This window comes from Loxodonta africana, chromosome 4, assembly GCF_030014295.1.
Source record: "Loxodonta africana isolate mLoxAfr1 chromosome 4, mLoxAfr1.hap2, whole genome shotgun sequence".
NCBI classification, from domain to species: domain Eukaryota; kingdom Metazoa; phylum Chordata; class Mammalia; order Proboscidea; family Elephantidae; genus Loxodonta; species Loxodonta africana.
In genome coordinates this window covers 123481105-123505658 of record NC_087345.1, presented here as the reverse complement: position 1 = coordinate 123505658, position 24554 = coordinate 123481105, and the positions used below count along the sequence as shown (strand labels likewise).

Sequence of the window (24554 nt, the reverse complement as noted above, 5' to 3'; positions counted from 1 at the left end):
AACCACTGCAGCACCAGGGCTCTAACATATGTGTAAAGGGAATACCAAAGGAGAAGAGAGAAAGGAACAGAAGAAATATTTTAAGTAATAACAGTTGAGAATTTTCTAAAATCAATGACAGACACTAAACCACATATTCACATGGAATATTCACCAAGATAAACCACAGGAAGCTCAGAGAACACCAAGCAATATAAATACTAAAAAATCTACAAAGAGAAAATCTTGAAAGAAACCAGAGGGAAAAAAGACCTTGACTATAGAGGAATAAGGATGAGAATTATATATTAGACCTCTCTTCAGAAACCATGGCAGCAAGAAGACGGTGGAATGAAATATTAAGAGAACTAACAGAAAAAAAAATCTGGAATTTTATCTCTAGTGAAATTATCTTTCAAAAGGAACCAAGAATTTGAAATTTATATTTTCTTCCTTTTGATCAGGATTCTTCTATAGAATCTTTGATCGAAGTGTTCAGTGACGGTATCTGGCACCATCCAGTTCTTCTGGTCTCATGGTAAAGCAGGCAACTGTTTATGCAGGCAATTAGCTACACATTCAGAGTCTTCCTCCTCTTTCTGACTCTCCTTTTTCCCCTATGTCTTCAGGTGATTAGAGACCAATTGCTGTACCCTGATGGCTGCTTGCAACCTTTTAAGACCCCAGGCACTACACAACAAATTAGGAGCTGGAAGCACTAAGCATGATGTCAGGCCAATTAACTGTGATGTCCCATGAAACCATGTCCCTAAACCTCCAAATCAAGAAACCAAATCCCATGAGATGTTTGGTTGTACATAATCAGCTTCAGCAGCTGCTTTGTGTGTGTGTGTTGTTGTGATATATCTATTACACAATTTTTGCCAACTCAACTATTTACAGGTGTACAACTAATTGATAGCAATTACATTAATAGGCTTTGCAACCCTATCCTTAATAAATGCAATTTTTCGATCACCGTAAACCAAAACTCAGTGCTATATAAGCAATAACCTCCTCCTCCCCACCTCCCCCCTGCCCCTGCTAATCACTAATAAAATTTGGTCTCCATACATCTGCCTGTTCTGTTCTTTTTATATAAGTGAGGTCATACAATATTTGTCCTTTTGTGACTGACTTATTTTACTCAGCAAAATGTCTTCAGGCTCTGTGTTGTAGCATGTATTAAGATTTCACTTCTCTTTCTGGCAGAGTAGTAACCCATTTTGTGTATGTACCACATTTTGTTTATCCATTCATTCAAATTGTTCTGAAATCCAGATTTTCTGGAGCCACGGAGGCTGGATGAACTCTAGAAACTATTGCCCTGAGATAATCTTTAAATCTTAAACCAAAAATATCCTCTGAAGTCTTCTTAAAACCAAACAATAACTGGCCAGTAAAAAATGTCTACATTGAGCATTGTACACTTTTAAGAACTATCTGTATGGGATCAATATTCCGCTGCTATTCATAAAGTTTTCACTGGCCAATTTTTTCAGTAGACTGCCAGGCCTTTCCTCCTAGTCTGTCTTAGTCTGGAAGCTCCGCTGAAACTGTCCACCAAGGATGAACCTGTTGGAATTTGAAATACTGGTAGCAAAGCTTCCAGTGTCACATCAACGTGCAAGCCACCACAGTCTGACAAGCTGACAGACACATGGTGACATTTAACTGTGCTCATGAGGAACCTGTACATAGATCAAGAGGCAGTCATTCAAACAGTACAAGGGGATACTGTATGGTTTAAAGTCAGGAAAGGTGTGCGTCAGGGTTGTATCCTTTCACCATACTTGTTCAATCTGTATGCTGAGCAAATAATCCACGAAGCTGGACTATATGAAGAAGAACGAGGCATCAGGATTGGAGGAAGACTCATTAATAACCTGCGATATGCAGATAACATAACCTTGCTTGCTGAAAGTGAAGAGGACTTGAAGCACCTACTGATGAAGATCAAAGACTACAGCCTTCAGTATGGATTGCTCCTCAACATAAAGACAAAAAAAAAAATCCTCACAACTGAACCAATAAGCAGCATCATGATAACAGGAGAAAAGATAGAAGTTGTCAAGGATTTCATTTTACTTGGATCCATAGTCTTGGATCCACAGTCAACACCCATGGATGCAGCAGTCAAGAAATCAAATGTCGCATTGCATTGGGCAAATCTGCTGCAAAATACCTCTTTAAAAAAAAAATACCTCTTTAGAGTGTTAAAAATCAAAGATGTCACTTTAAGGACTGAGGTGAGCCTGACCCATGACATAGTGTTTTCAATCGCCTCATACGCACGTGAAAACTGGACAATGAATAAGGAAGAGTGAAGAAGAATTGATGCCTTTGAATTATGGTATTAGCAAACCCAAAACTTGACAAGGAATATAGAATATACTATAGACTGCTAGAAGAAGGAACAAATCTGTCTTGGAAGAAGTACAGCTGGAATGCTCATTAGTGGCAAGGATGGTAAGACTTCATCTCAAATACTTTGAACATGTTATCAGGAAGGACTGCTCCCTGAAGAAGGACATCATGCTTGGTAAAGCAGAGAGTCAGTGAAAAAGAGGAAGACCCTCAAGGAGATGGACTGACACAGTGGCTGCAACGATGGGCTCAAGCACAACAATGATTGTGAGGATGACACCGGACCAGGCAGTGTTTCATTCTGTTGTACATAGGGTTGCTATGAGTTGGAACCAACTCAACGGCACCTAACAACTAACATATGGGATCAAATTGACAACAGCAACTTGAAATAAGGTATCCTTCACTTTTTGAAAGTTCACTTTACTTCACTTCGTTTTTATGAAATACCTACATTAGTACCTGTTTTCAACAACCAAAAGAAATTTGAAGAGGATTTTTGCTTTTACCAAAAAAAGTGAAAAGCAAAACTAGCATTCAGCATTTATTTTGTAATGAATAGTTAAAGAAGTAGTGCGCATCACCAGCAGGGAGTGTGGCGTCGCCAAGCTCCTTCCCCAGGAACTACGCTCAGTATCTCAGGATCAAGCAATCATGGCTTTGACCTATGTCTGTGAGTATCTGTACTTTATCTTGATTTATTTTGTGCATCCATTAGCAAAATGTGTTCTAAGGCATTAGAATAGTCTAAGAGAGTTTGTAAGGGTTTTATGTGTTATTTGGTATGATTTGGTAGGTATTTCTTGGGGTCTCGGAATGTGCAAATATTTTTCCCATATATGGAGGCAAGATGAGAAGGCAGAGGAGGACAGGAGCTGCTTGAATGGACACAGGGAATATAGGGTGGAGAGGAGGAATGTGCTGTCTCATTAGGGGGAGAGCAGCTAGGAGTACATAGCAAGGCTTGTGTAAGTTTTTGTATAAGAGATTGACTTGATTTGTAAACTTTCATTTAAAGCACAATAAAAAGAAAATCAGTAAAAAAATTTTTTCCCATATAAAATTAATGGTAATTGTTTCTTAGCTTCATGCCCTTTCGGCTTATGAAAGATTTCACAGGAACGCTCTACTTTCAGATAGTGAGGGAACCTGTATTAAATAGGAAACTTAGGGGGCAGTGAGTTTGCTAAGGGGGGAGGAACAATAAGGAAAAAGAGGGTGACAATGGTTGCACAGCTTGAAGGATGTGGCCAATGTCAATGAATTTTACATGTAGAAATTCTTGACTAGGTATATGTTCTGCTGCGTGTATTCTCAACAACAACAAAAATAAAAGAAATGATTTTTAAAAAGTGAAGGAGAAATAAAGGCCTTCTGAGACAAAAATTGAGAAAATTTGTTGTCAGTAGACTTGCCTTGTAAGAAATGTTAAAAGAAGTTCTTTACAGAGAAGGAAATGAGATAGGTCAGATCTACATAAAGAAAGAAAGAGAGCATTAAAGGCAGCAGGGATAAACAAAGATAAAAAAAATCTTTACTTTTTTACTCTTATTTGATATAATGGGTAAAAATTTGTTCAAAATAATAATAGCAACAATGTGTCAGGTAACTATACCTTATAGAGAAGTAAAATGAATGACAGCAGTGTAAAAGGGACAGGAGGGATAAATCAGGAATACTCTGTTATAAGGTACTTGCACTACCCATCAAGTGGCATGGTGGTATTTGAAAATGAATTTAGGTTACTTGTACATATATATTGCAAACTCTAGAGCAACCACTAATTTTTTTCTTTCAAAATAAGTATAAATATGCTAAGGGAAGAGAGAAAATGGAATCATATAAAATGCTCAATTAAACAACTGAAAGCAGAAAAAGAGTGGAAGACAAAGAAAAAAAGGAAGAAGAAGAACAAGGGCAACAAATAGAAAACTGTTACAAATACGGTAAATATTAATCTAACTCTATCAATAATCACTCTAAATGTCAATGTTTTAATTACCGATACAATGGATAGAAAAACAAGACCCAACTATAAATTATATATTGTCTACAAGGAACCCACTTTAAATATAAAGACACAGATAGATTAAAAGTAAAGGGATGGAGAAAACTTAACCATGCTAATGCTAATCAAAAGAAAGCTAGAGTAGCTATATTAATTCCAGACAAAGCGAATTTCAGAGAAAGGAAAAATATCAGAGATAAAGGGGTCAATTCTTCAAGAAAATATAACAATCCTTAATGTGAATATCCCTAGAAAACGACATCACGATGGGTAAAGTAGAGGGTCAGCAAAATGAGGGAAGGCCCGGTAAGAAAGATTGACACAATAGCTACAACAATGAGCTCAAACATATGAAAGATGACGAAGATAGCGCAGGACTGGGCAACATTTCATTCTATTATACGGAGTCACCACGAGTCGGAGCTGACTTGACAGCAACTAACAACAGCAACGGCCATGTGTATGTGCCTAACACCAGAGTATCAATATACATAAGACAAAAAATTAGAGAACTGCAAGAAGAAATAGATTGATCTACTACTATAGTTGGAGGCTTCAATGCCCACCTACCAATAAAGAAAATCAGTGGATATAGTTGAACTAAACAGCACCATCGAGCAACTGGATCTAACTTACATTTATAGACTACTTCATCTAGCAACAACAGAATACAAGCTCTTCTCAAGTTCAATGAAACATTCACCAAGATAGACCACATTGTGGGCCATAAAACACACCTTAACAAATTTTAGAGAATAGAAATCTTTCAAAGTATGCTCTCAAACCATAATAGAATTCAACTAGAAATTAATAACAGCAAGATAGCTAGAAAATTTCAAAATATTTGGAGATAAAGCAACACCTTCTAAGTAACACTTGAGTCAAATAATAAATCTCAAGAGAAATTTTAAAAATATTTTAACTAAATGAAAATACAACTTATCAAAATTTGTGGAATGTAGTGAAAGCAGTGCTTAGAGGAAAATTTACGGCATTGCACGCATATGTTAGAAAAAATAAAGATCTAAAATAAGTAATCAAAGCTTCTACCTCAGGAAAATGGAAAAGAAGAAGAAATTAAATACAAAGCAAGCAGAAGAAAAGAAAAAAAGTTAGAGCAGAAATCAATGTAATTGAAAACAGGAAAACAATAGTGAAAATTAACGAAACCACAAACTGGTTCTTTGAAAAGATCAATAAAAGTCATATACCTCTAGCTAGCCTAACCAATGAAAACGGACAGAAGATACAAATTACTAGTATCAGAAATAAAAGAGGGGTCCAAACCAAAAAAAAAAAAAACCCCACTGCTGTAGAGTCGACTCATAGCGATCCTATAGGACAGGGTAGAACTGCCCCAGAGAGTTTCTAGGGAGCACCTGGTGGATTCAAACTGCCAACCTCTTGGTTTGCAGCTGTAGCACTTAACCACTACACCTCCAGGGTTTCCAAAGAGGGGTCATTACTACTAATGTCTTGTAAGTATTAAAGAGATAATAAAGGAATCTCATAAACAACTATGTGCTCACAAATTTGGTAACTTAAATGAAAGAGACCAGTTCCTTAAAAGACACAATCTATCAATACTAACACAAGGAGAAATAGATCATCTGAAACGATCTACATCTATTAAGGAAAGTGAATCAATAATTACTATCCTTCCAAAACAGAAAGCACCAGGCCCAGATGGTTTCATTGGTCAATTCTACCAAGCATTTAAGGAAGAAAAGATACCAATTCCCTACAATGTCTTCCAGGAAAAAGAAGCACAGGAAACACTTTTTAATTTATTCTATTAGGACAGCATTATCCTTGTACTAAAACCAGACAAACATTAAAAGAAAGGAAAACTATAGACCAATATCTCTCATGAACATAGATGTAAAAATTCTCAACAAAATACTTGCAAATTAAATCCAACAATATACAAAAAGAATTATACACTACAACTAAGTGAGGTATTCAGGTATTCAAGGGTGGTTCAATATTTGAAAATTGATTAATGTAATTCATCACAGCATCAGGCTAAATAAGAAAAATCACGTAATCATATTAATTGATACAGGAAAAGCACAGACAAAATCCAACACCCATTCATGATAAAAATTCTCAGCAAACCAGGGATAAACGGGACCTTCCTTTTTTTTTTTTTTCCTCAACAGTGGCATCACTAGAGGGGTGCAGAGGCTGCAGAATGCACCAGGTGACACTGTCGGGGGGCGGTGGCGACACCAAAACAACTGTCTGTAAAATTTTGGGGCAGTATTTCAGCGAAATTTATTATTTTTTTATAAAACTATCTCTGTAGTTAATGATAACAACAAAAAAAATGTTTTGTAAGTCCCGTTTACATGTATCAATATACCCACAAGGCCAAAGCTCTGTTCTAATTTACTTTTTGAACCTTCTAATGCACTAGGGTCAGAGATGTCATTATTACCCAATTACAAAGACACTTCGAATCATCTGGTTTTGTCTGCACATGCTACAAGCACGCACTGTTGCTTTTGTTGTTGCCAGTGTTTTTATAGTTGCTGATTGTCAGATTTTCTGGTGTTTTAGCTATAATACTGCAGTGATTAGCATGAGGGGGGTGACACCATGAGTTACCACACTGGGTGACACCAACCCTAGTGATGGCACTGTTCCCCAACTTGATAAAGAGCACCTACCCCTAATATATCATGCTTGGAAACTGTATGGGGCAGTTCTACTCTGTCCTATAGGATTGCTATGAGCCGGAATCGACTTGATGGCAACCGTTTTTTTTTTTTTTTTTAACATCATATTTGGAGCCCTGGTGGCGCAGTGGTTAAGAGAACGCTGCTAACCAAAAGGTCAGCTGTTGGAATCCATCAGCCGCTCCTTGAAAATCCTATGGGGCAGTTCTACTCCGTCCTATAGGGTCGCTGAGCTGGAATGGACTTGACGGCAACAGGTTTGGTTTTTTTGGAACATCATACTTAGTTGCAAGAAAAATACTATTTGAGAAAATTTTCTATGAAAAAAGTTAAAATGTTTTTAAAACTTTCATTTTTAATAGGGATAAGATTTGAGTTTCAAAAATTCTATAAGATGCAATAGTTCCTTCTCCAATGAGGCAGATTAAGTTGTCATTTTCCTAAACTCTCCTCCCCTGCTTGATCCCTTTACATACTTACCCTAAAAAATCAACTCAGTATCTGCTCATTTCACATATCTTAAACAGCAAATTCCTAAAGCATAGAAACTACACCTTCTGGATAGTCTGTAATGTTCCTCCCCTGCCATGTCCTCAGCAAGGGTACACTACCAGCCAACTGCTGAACTGAGTGTACTCATATGGCCTCTGGGATGAACAGCCAAAGAAATCACCATACTGCTTTTCCAAGCACGAATGTTAAGGAATGTGGGAGAAGAACTGGGTGGCTTTCAATAAGACCAACTTAATATTAAGATCACATTTGTATCACACTTCCAATTTTTCAAAGTACCTTCGAAGCCATAATTTTACTTTATTTTACCCAAATCATTGTTTTTTAAAAAAGAGCAAATTAATGTTTCATTTAACAGATGAATAAAAAGAGACATAGATAGAATGACGTTGGTTTTAAACCACAATCTTTTCAATCAGTTGTGTGCTTTTCTCATTAAATCATACTGCCAGGACATCGTGCAATGTATTCCTTTTCCATAACAATGCAAAAACTCATTCTTTAACAGAAGATGATTAATTAGCTTCCTTATACTTGATCCAAGGGTGCAACAAATGGAATCCTGCATTACGAGGGAGCTTCTTCGTATACGTAGACTCTTTCCTATACTGACTGACCACACAGCCTGTATGCCCAAGGGGCTTTGCTGTGACTTGGTTATTCATTAATTACTGAAAGTTCTTATAAAAAAATTCATCAGGTTTCACAAAGTTCATATTATGAAATTCTATGATCATCTCATTTCCTGCTATAAGATGTTTATGTTTGAGAAGGATATAGAAAAGAACTGGGTAATACAAAATGAAAACATTTAGTAGTAAAGTTGCAAAAGTCTTGCATCTAGACTTGGCTGTGGCACCAACAAGCTGGGTGATTTCAGGTAGTATATATATGTGCATATATCTATATCTCTCTCTATATACATATATATCCCTGGTGGTGCAATGGTTAAGCACTCACCTACTAAGTGAAAATTTGGTGATTGGAACCCACCCAGTGGCTTGGTGGGAGAAAGACCTGGTGATCTGCTCCCATAAAGATTGCTGTTGTTGTTAGATGCGTCAAGTCAGTTCCAACTCATAGCGACTCAGAAAGATTACTGCTAATAAAAGTCTGTGGGGCAGTTCTACTCTGTCACACAGGGTTGCTATGAGTCAGAATTGACTCAACCATACCTAACAACAACAACTATACATATACATATATGTATAGTTGTGTTTTTTTTTTTTTTATAGTTGAGAGCTTGGCTGCTAACCAAAAGTTCAGCAGATATATACATACATACATACATATATGTATGTATGTATGTATATATCTGCTGAACTTTTGGTTAGCAGCCAAGCTCTCAACCACTGCACCACCAGGGCTCCATTATATATATTATATATGTTTGTTTATTCTGTGTTGAAATTACCTATTTCAGACAGATTTGCCCTTACAAATATAACTACTCTTATTTTTAAGGTGGAGGAAATTATTACCGTTTTTCCGAAACCACATCAATTTTCAAAGACAGCTAAAGCAACAGAGATGTGTCTGCACTGGAATTTTGGCTTCAAGGCCAGTACCACCTTGAAAATTTGGCTGGTTTCCCCAAACCCATAAGCTGGAGAAATACCAGGAATAAAAACGGGAATTACAAGGATGATTTAAAATTTTCGTCACTCCCTTCCATCAAAGGTAGCCCTTGTTGGCTGCCAGGAAAACAAGCCAAAATCAAAATGGAATTGATGGATAGCTAATATTTACCCACAGAAACAATATATCAATGGATAAATTAGTCATCAGCTACAAATAAAGGACAATTGACTTTTAATAATATATTCCAGTAGGAAGAAGCAATGACAGAGCTATATCCTTTTGGCTTTGAAAAACATTTTTTGTTTTGCTTCCAGTATTTGTTTCCTCCCTTTCTTAGTTATCTAGTGCTGCTATAACAGAAATACCACAAGTGTGATGGCTTCAACAAAGATACATTTATTTTCTCACAGTCTAGTAGGCTAGAAGTCCAAATTCAGGGTGTCGGCTCCAGGGGAAGACTTTCTCTTTCTGTTGGCTCTGGAGGAAGGTCCTTGTCCTCAGTCTTCTACTGGACTAGGAGCTTCTCCACACAGGAACCCTGGGCCCAAAGGACATGTTGTGCTCCCAGTGCTGCTTTCTTGGTGGTATGAGGTCCCCCTGTCTCTCTGCTTGCTTCTCTCTTTTATATCTCAAAAGATATTGGCTCAAAACACAATCCAATCTTGTAGATTGAGTTCTGCCTCATTAACGTCATAAAGGCAGGATTTACAACACATAGGAAAATCACATCAGATGACAAAATGGTGGACAATCACACAATACTGGGAGTCATGGCCTAGCTAAATTGATACATATACTTTTGGGAGACACAATTCAACCCATGACACTCCCTAACCATATTTTTCTAAAGGGAAAAGCCTTAAATAAGAATTGCTTATTGCCATCCTAAAAAATGTTCAACCACCACCAATGAACAATTGATTTTATTATTATTTTCTTTTCTTTTCCTAAGTCCTCTAAAGTACCATTCCTCATCTTGCTTTTCTTCCTGGGCATACAGGAAAAGTAAGCAATGACTTATGACTTACATCGAGCTCTGGCTTTTATACACAGCCATAAGTAAAAGCCTACAATTTGAAAACATCCTTTTATTCCTCCTGAGGTGGAAGAAACAAATGAAAATCAACTCATCTAGATTATTTGCCTCTTTCTGCATTTCCATTTTTTCAGGTAAAGGAAATTTAAATGCTTGAAAGCCACAGGTCACCATATTTTATGACAACAGAAAGGTTATTTTTCTAGCCCTCAAACCATCCAAATTAGTCTCAATGTCACCATCCTCCTCTTGGTTCAATCTTTTAAAATCAATTATTCCTCTAACCACACAAGGAACCGATGGACCTTCAATTTCAAGAACCACCTAGGAAAAGTTTCTCCTGTCGCATACATACACACACCCCCTCATTTCTAGGAGCTTGGCTAGGTCTGCACCCATCTGAAACACGGTCTGTCCCTCTTCTTATCTAGACAAAACTTTTTCCAGAAAACTTACTATTACTATTATAGACTCTTAGAACAATAATGCCCAAGACCTTAGGGAACTGACTGTGACGTTAAAGACGTAAAAACTGAGGTCCAGGGCTGTTGAGAATGTTCACATACATGCTATGTGCAGAGCCAATGCTGTGATCCTATGGTCTCCAACCTGGTCCTGAAGCCTAGGTGTTATTGAAGCCACCATATAAACTTGCTATGTATCTTTCTGAAGGAGCCCCAGTGGCACAGCAGTTAAAGCACTTGGTTGCTAACCAAAAGGTCTGTGGATCGAACCCACCATCTGCTTCATAGAAGGATGTGGCAGTCTGCTTCCATGAAGATATACAGCCTTGGAAACCCTACAGGGCAGTTCTACTCTGTCCTATAGGGTCACTATGAGTCGGAATTGACTCAATGGCAGTGAGTTTGGTTTTTGGTTTTATATACCTTCCTGAAGAGTCCATTTTAGTCATTGAGTTTTGGTTTGAATCATTTTAATATTCAAACAACTCTAGATATATTATAGATTAATATCAAATTGTATGTATATTTTATTAATTAATAAAACCTGCAAAATAATTACATGATTGTAATGAGATGCTTACAAATGCCAAATCCCCTGATTTATTCTCCTCCTCTGTTAAAAGTAGTTTGAAAACCAAGTTCAAAGAGCATTGTACTACACCACTGAGTCTGAAGAAAGGGGAAGAACTTATAGCTACTAAAGTATAGAAAAAGTTCTAGAAGACAAAAGGTTAGTTCTATAGCATGAGAAAACTAACCTACCAAAGATACTATCGATGTTGCCGTTTTTGCTTAATACATATGCGATCACAGAAACATACCCTAGCCACGAAGTACACATATATATTAAAGAAGTTTTGTGTGCTTATTGGAAAAAGTCACATTTAAAACAAGAATTGTCCCTGTCTGACATGAGAACAAGACTGAAAAAAGCTTTTCAAAACTTTTTTATAATTGACAGGGAGAGAGAAAAAAAAAAAAAAAAAAAAGCAGGCAAGAACAAGAAAGAGGAGAAAAATATAAATCACTTCTCTTTGTGCCAAGGGCGGGGGGGAAATCACAAGCTTGTCTGGGTTTGGCACCCAATTTATAGCCTAGCAGTCTGAGTCTATGAACTTAAGCCTTCATGGATGAGTGCATCAATTGGCTTTTGAATTAAAGGATAGCATTACTCAATTAACTTTGAGACTAGTCCTTTCAAGAAATATATTTAGCTATGGCACCAGTATCTCAATTTTAAAATGAGACTGTCAGCTGTGAAGCTAAATTTAAAATTCCAGTACTTTTCTCTATCAGCCCTTCCCACACTTACTACATATTTGAAGAATATGAATCCAGGAAGCATTCATTTATCCTAAATAAATGCAGTGTGCATTCTAGGTTTATTGGCAGGTCTCACTGTTACTGGGAGCCTGTCAAACCTTAGGCTGATGCACACAAAGAAGGAAATCTATGCTCTATATATTGCATTTACCCAGTGAAAGTAAATGTTTACCCTGACGGGGTGTGAATAGATGGAACGGGCTGGGAAAAAGCAGGACCCTGTACTTTGCAGCTCACCCATGTTCATAATGGTTCCTAAGCAAGCAAGCTCACTTGATTACAGAACTGTGAGGTAAAATTAGGCAGAAAGAAGAATCCTTCCAATATACCAGACCGTTTAAATGTAAATACTTCTCTCTCTCCGTCTCTCACACACACACACTACATATCCTTCGCACGTATTTTTTATCAGTGCTCCCTAGTAATTAGCACATTATTAAATTTTGACTGTGCTGACATTTCTATGGTCAACCTGTCAACCAAAACTTGCTGGTTAATGTTAAATTCTACTTTAAACATACAGAGTCTATCTATTGCCTGGATTTAGGAAGCTCACATACCACATACCAGAAAGTACTTCCAAATTGAAGGGTGTTAATTTATTGATAACACTCACATACTTCTGGCTATTTTTCCAAGAATGAGTATAAGCCATGACAAGTATTGTTATGATCGTCAGTGGTCAAACCGCAATTGACATTAACCAGACTTTGGATGAGGCGGGGAGAGAGAGAGAGAACTGAGAGTATGCTGTGTAGGGATCTAAGAGTTTTGCCTTATAAGCTTTTAAACTTTACTGAAAACCAAAATACTCACTTGAATATAAACATATCTTTGCAGGTTTTCACTAGATAACTTACAAATTAAAATAAACCAAACCTAAAACCCACTGCCGTACAGTCAATACCAACCTTATAGGACACAGCAGAACTGCCCCATAGGGTTTCCAAGGCTGCAAATCTTTACAGAAGCAGACTGTCACATCTTTCTCCCATGGAGCAAGTGGTGGGTTCGAACCACCAACTTTTCGGTTAACAGACAAATGCTTTAACCACTGTGCCACCAGGGCTCCATTAAATAAATATACCTCAAAATAGCATAATAATATAAGCCAGTATTTGGATACTTACTTTGGGTCAGGTGCTGTTCTAAGTAACCTGCATGTAATGACACAGTCAATATTAATAACAACTCTTGAGATATCAACCCAAAAAAAAAAAACCCATTACCACGGAGTTGATTCTGACTTACAGTGACCCTATAGCAACCCTATAGGACAGAGTAGTACTAGCCCATAGGGTTTCTAAGGATTCAAACTGCTGACCTTTTGATTAGTAGCTGAGCTCTTTACCACTGCGCCATCAAGGCCTCAACTCTTGAGGAAGGCACTATGATATCTTTTTGTATCCCATTGTCGTCGAGTCGATTTCGACTTATAGTGACCCCATAAGACAGAGTAGAACTGTCCCATAGAGTTTCCAAGGAGTGCCTGGTGGATTTGAACTGCTGACCTTTTGGTTAGCAGCTATAGCTCTTAACTACTACACCAGGGTTTCTTCTTTTTGTATAGTTGAGGAAATTGAGACAGTTAAGTAACTTGTCAAGGTTGGCAAGTTCACACAGCTAGTAAAGGGTGGAATTGTAAGTCAAACTTAACAGTTTGGCTTTGGAACTCTTGCTCTTGAATCCTAGCCATACTACTCTCTCTTTTAGTCTATGGACAATATGATTTTATATACCCCAAGTTCCAATTTAGCATGGTGTGTGGGGAAAAGTAGAGGGGATTCTGGGTTTACTATCTGGTCATATCGAGGCCTCTGAGAAAATTCAGTCAGGCCCAAGTCAAATCAGAAACACTCAGTTTTCACCCTTTCAAGATCTCAAACTGCCTCCCTTATGGGTACTTCCTCAACTGGGTGACTGAAGAGAAATTAAATTCTAAACCCTTAAAAGTCCCACAGATCAGATGATGTATGTTTGGGACCATGCGGAGGTATGACCACTCTTGAGGGGTATTTGAATAAGTGAGGAACTGCAGTTACATTCCAATAAAAAACCAAACCAAACCTGCTGCCATTCAGTCAATTTCAACTCATACTGAGCTTACAGAACAGAGTAGAACTGCCCCACAGGGTTTCCAAGGAGTAGCTGGTGGATTTGAACTGCTGACCTTTTGGTTAGCAGCTGTAGCTCTTAACCACTGCACCACCAGCAAGTATAATTTCTTGCAGAGGTCTACTCATAAGACTGATACAGTTTCTCCCATAGATGGGTACAATGGCTATGCAGAGACACTGTATATCCATATTAATAAAGAATTAGATAAGCATGAATGCAATATTGCTACAGTCCGTTTTCAACATTCACAGATATGAAGTAGCCTGTGGTTATTTTCTCAGAACCATAGGAAAGGGTCTCAAAATTGTCTCCCATGCATAAGTCAAACCGATACTGTCTTAAAATGTGATGTGTAGTTACAAGGTTTCAGGAAAACAGTCTAATGATGAAATAGGAAAATCCTGTATATAGATGACAGATAAAATGGCAATTGTTTGAAAGCATGTAGTCTATCACTGTAATTCTTAAGTAAGTAAAAATAAACACAAATAGTGAAATGTATCCAAGGCAGATAGAGAAACGTATCCAAAGACAGTTCATGAATCAAGAACCAGAGGATTTTAGAGTTAGAAAGGACTCTAATGAATGAGTTCAACTCCTGCATTTTACAGGAAATAAAACTTAGGTCAGCAGAATTGTTCTTGGTATACAGGTGTTAGCTTCAGCTCTGGGTGTGAGGACTCACCCCTAGTGAGAGGGTGCTGAGTAAGAATAAAAGAAGATAATGTATAGAACCCCAACCCAGCCTCAGGAGCCCTAATTTTTGAGATGGGCAGATGAAGAGCAGCCCATGAAGGTGGCTGGTAAGTGGTGATGGAGAGGTACTAGGAATACCAGGAAGTGTGATGTCATGGGACCCAGGGAAGGAAGGAACTAATAAGTGGCTAACTGTGTCAAATGGTAAAAAGATGTCTAAGAAGATAAGAACTGGAAAATGTTCATTAGATTTGTTGGTTGTTGCTTGGTGGTGACGTTAGCAAAAGCAGTTTCAGTAGCATGGTTACAGTGGAAGGCTGTCATGTTTTAAGCAATGTATGGGAGGTAAGAAAGCTGACAGCCAAAGGCAGGGACCACTTACCATAAGCTTGAGGAAAGTGAAAAACAGAACGGTAGACAAAGAAATGTTTCAGGGAAAACAGTAAAGAATGAGAGTAATAACCGAATAATTGAAACGATTCTGGAGAAGATGAAGGAAACTGTAGTCTAAGTTCAGGCAGACGGATCAACCTTGAACAGAAGGAGGTACACAAGTTGCTCTGAGGTAGTTTTAGATGGGAAGGGGACGGATATTCATACAGCTAAGTGGTTCTCTTAGCGCAATTTTTAGTTTTATGTTCTTTTTTTAATCCATGTGAAGTATATTTTGGTAAATTATGTAAGGTTAAAAAGTCCCTTCCCTTAACAGTCCCTTCCTTTATTGCCTATGGCAAATTTTGTGTGAATGAGTAATAAACCGCCAGCCCCAGGCCTAGATTCTTCACTCATGAAGGCCTTAGACGAGCTATTGCTGGCAGCACAGGCATTCCCACACACTCCCTTCCCTTCACCCTCCACTCACTGGAACAGTTTCCTCATTCTCCAGATCCTTCCACCAGTTACAGAAATTAGATTCTCACGCCATCAGGAAACACTGAGGAGATTAATGGGGAGGAGTTTAACTATCTTCAATCTTGCAAAGGCTGGCAGTTGGTTAGCCTTGCCAACTATCTATTTTCTTTGCTTGATTTCTGCCAGAGGCAAGAGCAAGCAGCAAGTAGAAGAAAAGGGTGACAGCAGAAAAGAGCACTCTTGAAAAAATAAAAAAGAGAGGAAAAAGACTTATGGGAGATTACTGCTGAAATCAAACCAGAAAGCCTGGTTAGGCAAGAGAGGTTGGTCACAGAATTAAAAGACACTTACATGTATTTGTTCGGAGCCCTGGTGACACAGTGGTTAAGAGATCGGCTGCTGACCAAAAGGTCAGCGGTTTGAATTTGCCAGCCGCTCCTTAGAAGCCCTGTGGGGCAGTTCTACTCTGTCCTATAGGGTCACTATGAGTTGGAATTGACTCAGTGGCAACAGGTTGTTTTCCTTTTTAATTTATTTGTTTAGGATTATGTAGATTACCTGTTGTATCGGATTATCCATTTTATTTCCGAATGGGGCTTCCTTCTATACAAACCCACCTAGTACATATCAGTTTGAGTTCTTTCCTGAGAACTAAAAGCTCTGTGTGCAAAATCAATTATTGTTTTTTCCTCCAGTGAGAGACTAAGGCAACATTATCTGAAAAGTCGTCTTGCCCTGACTTTTTCGCAACATCTACTTTAGCAATCTTTAACCATTAACACCCAAGGTATATTTTCCAAATTGGATTAGGTACATGTTCAATTCTACCATTTCACCTTTAATCTTAAAGGTCTACAAATCTTTTAGGTGGGAGGAAAAAAGTCTCTGAATTATCAGTGTTAGCCAGAATGTGATCACTTAAATTCATGCCAGAGGCACTGGCAATAGCTGTCCTGCTTGAAGTCACGCACTCATAAGTTTTCACCAGCATTTCCTAAATTTAGAAGTGTCAGACAATAATGCAACCTGTGTCTGGTGAAGATGTATTCATTCAACGAGCATTTATTAACTAAGCACCCAACATATTCTTGATGTTGGGCTGGTTGCTAAGAACATCAAGATGAATGAGATATAAAACCTGTCCTTTAGGATATCATACAGTAGAAGGAAAAGAGAAAATACGTTTTTGTTTTAATTTTCACAATCTGGTTTCTTTGGAGGTTTGTTTAATATCTGTCCTCAGAATACCAAGGCCTATGATATAGGCATTGCATGGTGTGTTCTCAACAAAGTTACTTTATCATGAACAAGAAAAAGGATACAGAAAAGTTGGTTATTTGAAATAAAATTTCTGGACAAAAAAAAAGTGACTTCAACTAAAAGAGCATTACATGAGAATATGAGAAATGCCAACCACCCCTTCCCCACCCAATCCAAGGAGTCAATAACGAAGAAACACACAACAACAGCAACAATAACGACAACAAAAGCTTACCTGACTTGCCCACTCCTGCTCTCCCAAATATTGCCAGTTTGACCTCTGCACTTTTAGCCATGATGTGTGTTGGTAGACAATTCACTGTTGTTAAAACTAAAGAGCTGAGAAAATCTTTTTGGTTCCAGCCTTTGGCTTCACCATATCATTGCAAATCTTTGCAATTGTAGAAGAGTCTACAATCCTTAAACAAAAGAGATTTGGGAATTCATAAATGACTGGAGAAAGGAATTAATATTAGTTAAATATCCACTATATACCAGCCGACATCCAGTTTATCAACATTTTCTAGTTTGGTCTCCACCATTATCCTGTGAGAGGTGTATAGTATTTTATTGTAAACTATTCAACAAATGGTAGAGCCAGGCCTTGGACTTAGGTCTGTTTGGTTCTAAAATGTGTTTTTCACTACACACAATAACATTTTATAAAATACTTCCTCAAGGAACTTGTTTATGAAGGATCGTTTCTTGGCAATAATTGATAACAAATGCTTCAAGTATGTGGACACATATATTTACCATATGCCTGTAAACATTCAATGTACAAACACCCATGACGGGATACTCATTTTGGTGCCTCTTTTTTTTGGGGGGGGTACATAATTTACATTCACATTAGCCAGCCCCAGAGGAACACAATTGATTTTGCATCTCAAGGTTAAATTTCACCTCAATTCACATTGCACCACATGATCAGCCAAAAAAAAAAAAAGACAGATACACGTGTTCCAGGTATTGATACACAAAAGCCAGATTATATTTTTATATCTTGCTGGGCACAATGCCCAAAATACACAAAATTGCTCAAAAGATACACAAGTGTTACCCAAAAGATAAATGCCATACCCTGAGAGTTCTGATTCATTTTCTATGGACCCACCTCAATTAGTATATAGCACTTGGGACATGGCATTGTAACAATGTAATCAGTACCAAAGGAGCCCTGGTGGCACAGTGGTTAAGCACTTGGTTGCTAACCAAAAGGTTGGTGGTTCAAATCCACCAGCCACTCTACAGGAGAAATATGTGGCAGTCTGCTTCCATAAAGATCACCAAAACCAAAAACCAAACCCAGTGCCGTCAAGTCAATTCCAACTCATAGCAACTATTTAGGACAGAGTAGAACTGCCCTATAGAGTTTCCAAGGAGCACCTGGCGGATTTGAACTGCCGACCTTTTGGTTCACAGCTGTAGCACTTAACCACTACACCACCAGGGCTTCTGTAAAGATCACAGCCTTGGAAAACATAGAGGGCAGTTTTACTCTGTCCTACAGGGTTGCTATGAGTCAGAATCGACTCGACAGCAACTAGTTTGGTTTTGATAATCAATACCAGTCGCTATTGAGTCAGTTCTGACTCATGGTGACCCCATACATGTCAGAGTAGAATTGTGCTCTGTAGGGTTTTCGGAAGTGTATTGCTAGATCTTTCTTCTGAGGTGCCTCTGGATGGATTGAACCTCCAACTTTTCAGTTAGCAGCTGAGCTCTTAACTCTTTGTACCACTCAGGGACTTCTTATAACATTGTAAGCACACTTTCCATAGATGTATACCTTAGGAATGACACCTAGGGTCTTAGTAACATGGAAATGCAAAGTTGGAAAGAATCTTGGGGTCATCTAAAGAATCCTCTAGCCATTGCAGGATCCTTCTCTATGACCAGCAGGTTATCCTGTGACTGACCTACCACTCGCCTGTGTGAGGTCAGTTACCTCTGAAGGCTGTCTCCTTTCAAGCCAGGCACCTCCAATTAGAACTATCTGTCTTATACTGAGCTCTAATCTGTTTCCCTGTCACTTCTGCTCATTTGTCCTGGTTTTGTTCTATGAAATAACTCAAAAAAAGTCAAGCTTTTTTTTTTTTTTTACTCAGAACTCTTCAAGTAGCCTAGCAGGTACTAGGGCCCTTTGCCTCACCCTAGGATTCTATATTCTAGGAAAACAAGACCCAGCAACTTCACTTGTCCTTCAAGCGTTATCTGTTCGGATTTCTGTTTTTTTTTTTTTTTTACCTTTGTCATTGCTCTTCACCATATGCAGTGCTCTCCTCTGGCATGTGCCATTTTAGCCTCTCTGAAAGAGTGGCATCCAGAACCATAAACACAACTCAAAATGTGACTTGACAGACTGACACAGTAAAAGCTCACTGAGATTTTTAACACCCTTTATGTGGACATTGTAAGGTCCCTGGGTGGCACAAACAGTTTGAACTTGGCTGTTAGCCAAAAGGTTGGTGGTTCGAACCCACCCAGTAGCACCATGAAAGAAAGACCTGGCAGTCTGCTTCTGTAAAGATCACAAGCTTATGGAGCTCAGCTCTAGCTTGTAACACATAGAGTTGCCATGAATGAGAATTAATGTAATAGCAACAGGTTTAGTTTGTTTTTTGGTTATCTGGATTCTGTAGTTGAATTGCAGCATACCCCTCAAATTAAGGCTCGTATCTTTTACATGAATTGAAGAATCCTCTATTATGAACTTCTACAATCAATGCTTTAGACTTAAATACAAGGTTTTACTTTTATCCTTGTTAAACTTAACTGCTCCAGGACCCCTGGTAGTACAGTGGCTAAAGTGCTCAGCTGCTAACCAAAGGTTGGTGGGTCCAAACCACCAGCCAGAAAGATGCGACAGTCTACTTCTGTGAAGATTTACAGCCTTGGAAACCCTGTGGGGCAGCTTTATTCTGTCCTATAGGGTCACTATGAGTTGGAATTGATGGCAGTGGGGTTTGGTTTTTTGGTTAGACTTAATTGACGGAAACCCTGGTGGCCTAGTGGTTAAGTGCTACAGCTGTTAACCAAAAGGTCGGCAGTTTGAATCCACCAGGTGCTCCTTGGAAACTCTATGGGGCAGTTCTACTCTGTCCTACAGGGTCGCTATGAGTCAGAATTGACTCGACAGCAACTGTTTGTTTTTTTTTTTCTTGGTTTTTAATTGCATCAGTCTTCATCCATTTTTCCCAGTCTGGAAAGATATTTTTTAAACACAAATCTGTAATCTTGATGTGTTAACCGTTCCTTCCAGCTTTTCATCATCTACAAATTTTCAAAAAGTACTTCTCAAGAAAGAGAAAAGAAAAAAAAGTACAAATCCTTTTGGAAAAGTATTTCTACAGAGACATTAGCACATAGTTGTTTTTTTTCATTATGCATTTAAGCCATCCGTCTGTACCTAACAAATTTTGTATTTACTGCTTTCCAAAGTGCCACAGTTTCCTCTGGAAGATGAGAAGGTCAACATTAACGTTACCTATTGTTTTTTTCACTTCATCCCCAATTATGAAAACCTTCTCAGTAATCAGTAATAGGACAAAACCCAGAAGTTTTAACATCTGCAACTTGTCCAGCCCCATACTTTTGGCTAAAGATAAAAGAATTCCCTAATTTGTCATTTTTATATGCATTCATTAAGAAAAGGTCTCTATGTTTAAGGTTCAGTGCTTCATCACAGAAGTATACTCTATCAAGATATATCGATCATATAATTTCTAAATGAGAACAGTTACTGGCAAGCATTTCTTTGAAACACAACATGCAAGTGTCTGGTGCGTGTGTAACAATAATTTGCTATTTCATGCAAAACTGTATATTCCCATGTATATAATATGCAAGTAATCATCTGTCTGATTTTTGCTCTATGAAAGCAGTCATCAAACACGATTTTTAAAAAACATTTAAGTTAAATATTTCAGTAACTTCCGAATAGCCTCAAAGACATCGGAACTTCACATAAGAAAGAGAAATTGAGGGTGTTTGTTGTTCATTTATAACCTAATAAAGTTGCAGCTGGTTATTGTCAACCTTATGTTCAGAAAAATCACTTGAAGGAAGACACAAAACCGACATACATTTTATTTCTCATATGAAAACCTTGAAAAATTACATTTGACAAAGATAATAAAACAAAGAAAAATGTATAAATTATAATAAATGACCTGTTGTCAAGTTTCTAGTGTGCAAAATAATTCATCGTCTGAGACCTTCCATAACATGGATCTAAGAAGTCTCACTTGTTCTAATGCTGTTATGCAGAAAGATTGTGGCTGGGTCTCGAAGCTGCCATTCACTTTTTATGTGGATTGTACTTTATTAGGACAAAAACTTCTGAATTCCTACTCACTCCTAAAGCTAAAGTCACATCTAGATATTAAGGAGATTAAAAATGTAATTTTTTTTTTTTTGTAAGCATAAAGTAACTAAAGGAAAGCTGAGAAAGAACGGAGGAAATAAAATTAGCCTCGAAATGCTGTTATCATTAATGCATTCATTCATTCCACACTTAGGAGGTATCCTTATGATGTACAACGCACTGGGTGTACAGACAAAAACTGACTACCTTCCAGGAGCTTCCAATCTACTAGACCTGTGATATTTAGATCACTAATAACTTTTTTACTATTATTATTATCTAAAGAAATGTTTCATTCATCATAAATCACTCTCAAGACTATACTTATCCAGGTTCATGCTTCCTACTTCCTCTTGCGGGGGGAGGGAAGGCATACAACTGCCTAAGGTATTAGCTTTTCTAACTTCTGGGTTTATGGTCTCATCCAAATAATGTGCAGCTGTTTAGGGAAGGAAGGAACTTCGTCTGGTCATGAAATAAGGTTGTCTTTGGGCTACCCCTTCTCTAGCTCGGAAATCAAGTTTTCCTGCTCACATTGCCAGGAATGCCCCCCCCCTCCCCATTTTAGCACAAGGCAGCGTCATAGGGCGACTGATGATGAGGTTAATTGTACAAGCCCCCTGGCTATAGCGCTGTTCTGAAAGCAACAGGTATGCTGGGATGATAAACAAACAAACAAGCCCACTGTGGGCTGCAGGCCACTTGTTCTCAGTCTAGGAAGCAAACGAAGTCTAAGTTAAAAGGGCATTTTCAGCTCAGAGAGCTCTGTCAAGCCCTGGGCGCTGGCGCTCACATCTCCCTTTCAGAGAACCCCAAAGCTGCCCTGGGAGCACCCAGTGACCAGGAGTACTAACCCAAAGGCCGAGCGCTCAGGAGCTCGGAAACGGTTGCAGGGGGCCTTCCTGAAAACGCCACCTGGGCACGTGTGTGACACTCACCTGTTCACACTCTGCAGGCCAGGGAGAGTCGCGGTCCCTGGCAAGTTCGGATCCAAGCTCGCGAATCCCTCCCACGCTGCGCAGCCCAATCTGCAGGTTCTGTTCCGAGTTGCTGAGCTGCGAACACGGGTGGAAGCGGCAACAGTAGCAGCAGCAAGGGCTGGTGGAGAAGCAGTGGGTCTCCTCAGTCACTCCGACTAGCGGCCGAGGGACTGCGGCAGGACAGGAACGGAGCCCGGCCAAGGCCGCCGCGCTCCGCCGCCGAGATGCTGCAGTGCGGCGTTCTGGCGCCCCCTACTGGGGCCTGGAGCCCGCTCCTCCGGCCGTACGGCTTCCCTGGGCTGAGAACGTGCAATCACCGGCCTTTTACGTGCCGCACGGAAGACACGCTTTCCTTTTCCATTCTTCAGTGTTCTGGCCTCCAGGTTCTCCCAGAAGGACGGCTTTCCTTGGTTAAAACCTTGCGTGCGAATGCATTACTCTGTCGTGTTTTCTGTTCCTGACTTTAAATGATCCTCACAATATCCCTGGGTGGTACGTTTCATTATCCCCGTGATTTCCAAGACGAAACTTAAAGAGAAGATAAAGAACTGGTCCAAGACTAGTATATAGTGAAATAAAATCCAGGCCGGAATGGAAGCTGAGAGATTGCTAGAAAAGACATAAATACTGAATTCAGAAATGCGCAACTGTGTATTTGAGAAAGTTCCAAAGTTCCCCTTACAAGATCAGCATTTACAAGATTTGAATATGAGTCACAGTCCATCACAACCAAAAGCTAACAAAGATGATTAACATCTGTGTTGTACTAGGCCTGCTTTCACATCTCTCATCTCGTTTGTTTGCACCTCCCTCCTGGGTGTATTATTATTACTAGCATTTCACAGGTGAGGAGGATGAGTTTCAGAAAGTTTAAATGATTTCCCAAAGATTATGAAACTCCAAAAGAACCCCACATGCCTATGTTATTATTATTATTTTTTTTTTAAATCCAGGTGTTCTTACTGAGACACCTGGTGGCCTCCAGTAAACCACTGCAACATAGAGCAGACAGGGACTTGGGGATGAGTGAGCAATTGGTGGAAAGGATGAACCCACGGGGGCAGTTTCCAGGCTGTGCTGTCTTCAAAAGTCACTATGGGCACAGTTGTGGCTGCGGCTTAATGAATAGTCCCATATATGGCAGAAGTGGAAATGACCTAGCTATGGAGGGGTTGTCCAGCTAATTCTCTGAGAAAGTTCAAAGGCTGTATCTTCTATTACTTTCCTGATCACTAATTTTCCCTTTTCCCTGCTCCAATTTAGATTAGAGGCACCTGTGCTCCATCACCGTGTTTGGGCTGTACTCATTGTTTTTCTCAATCTTCTCCATTAAACTCAAACTTCCTGAAGGCAGGAATGTATTGTAGCTATCTTGTATTCCCTTGGGGCCCTGGTTGCACCGTGGTTAAAAGCTTGGCTCCTAAACAAAAGGTCACTGGTTCGAATCTAGCAGCTGCTCCTTGAAAACCCTGTAGGACAATTCTACCCTGTCCTATGGGGTTGCTATGAGTCAGAATCAACTCGATGGTAATGGGTTTTTTTGTTTTTTGGGTTTTTTATTTTTGGTTATCATGTAGTCCCAAGGTCCCTGAGTGGTGCAAACAGTTTGTGCTTGAATACTAATAGGAAGGTAGGCAGTTCAAAGCCACCCAGCAATGCTGCAGAAGAAAGGCCTGCTTCCATAAAGATTACAGCCAAGAAAACCCTACAGAACTCAATTCTACTCTGTAACATGCGGGGTCATCATGAGTCAGAAATAGCCCAGTGGCAACAAGTATCTTGTACTCCCAGCATCTACCATAGTGCCTGGCACAGGTGTTGTTGTATTGCTGTTTGGTGCTGTCGAGTTGGTTTCAACTCATAGCAACCCCATGTGACAGAGAACTGCCCCAGAGGGTTTTCTGGGCTGTAATGAGTTAGAATAGACTGGATGGTGCTTAACAATAACAACAATAGAAGCAGATCACCAAGTCTTTCTCCAGCAGAGCCACTGGGTGAGTTCAAACCACCATATTGGGTACTCAAAAAACAGTTGTTAAATGAATAAGGAGAAAGAACAAGTTGTGAGAGGATCCATTAGAAATTTTTATGTACTCAGTATGGGATAGAATGTCCACTAAGAAGATGAACATTTGGGTCTCAAATTTAGGACAGAGGCCTGGGATAGAGGTGGAGATTTCAGAGTCTCAGCATACAGGAAACCTTTGAAGCCTGTGAAATAGAATTGCCTAGGTAAATTATATAGAATTATAATTATTCCAGTTATATGGTATCTTGTGATATTAACATGTTGAGATCTCACGTTACCTTTTTTCTCCATTTAATCC

At 39.0% G+C, this 24554-nt stretch overlaps 1 protein-coding gene across 1 annotated transcript in view; it reads right to left on the bottom strand.

Annotated features, from left to right (window-relative positions):
- The window catches only part of RERG (RAS like estrogen regulated growth inhibitor), a 155932-nt gene extending 133592 nt beyond the window's left edge, over positions 1-22340 (bottom strand). Inside the window, exons 1-2 of the mRNA XM_010595152.3 lie at positions 22186-22340; positions 17114-17297 (exon numbers count right to left, since the gene is read on the bottom strand). Of these exons, the coding sequence (XP_010593454.1) occupies positions 17114-17174 (61 nt within the window). The 5' untranslated portion in view covers positions 17175-17297; positions 22186-22340. The remainder of the gene's footprint in view (positions 1-17113; positions 17298-22185) is intronic.
- Between the last annotated feature and the right edge of the window lie 2214 nt (positions 22341-24554).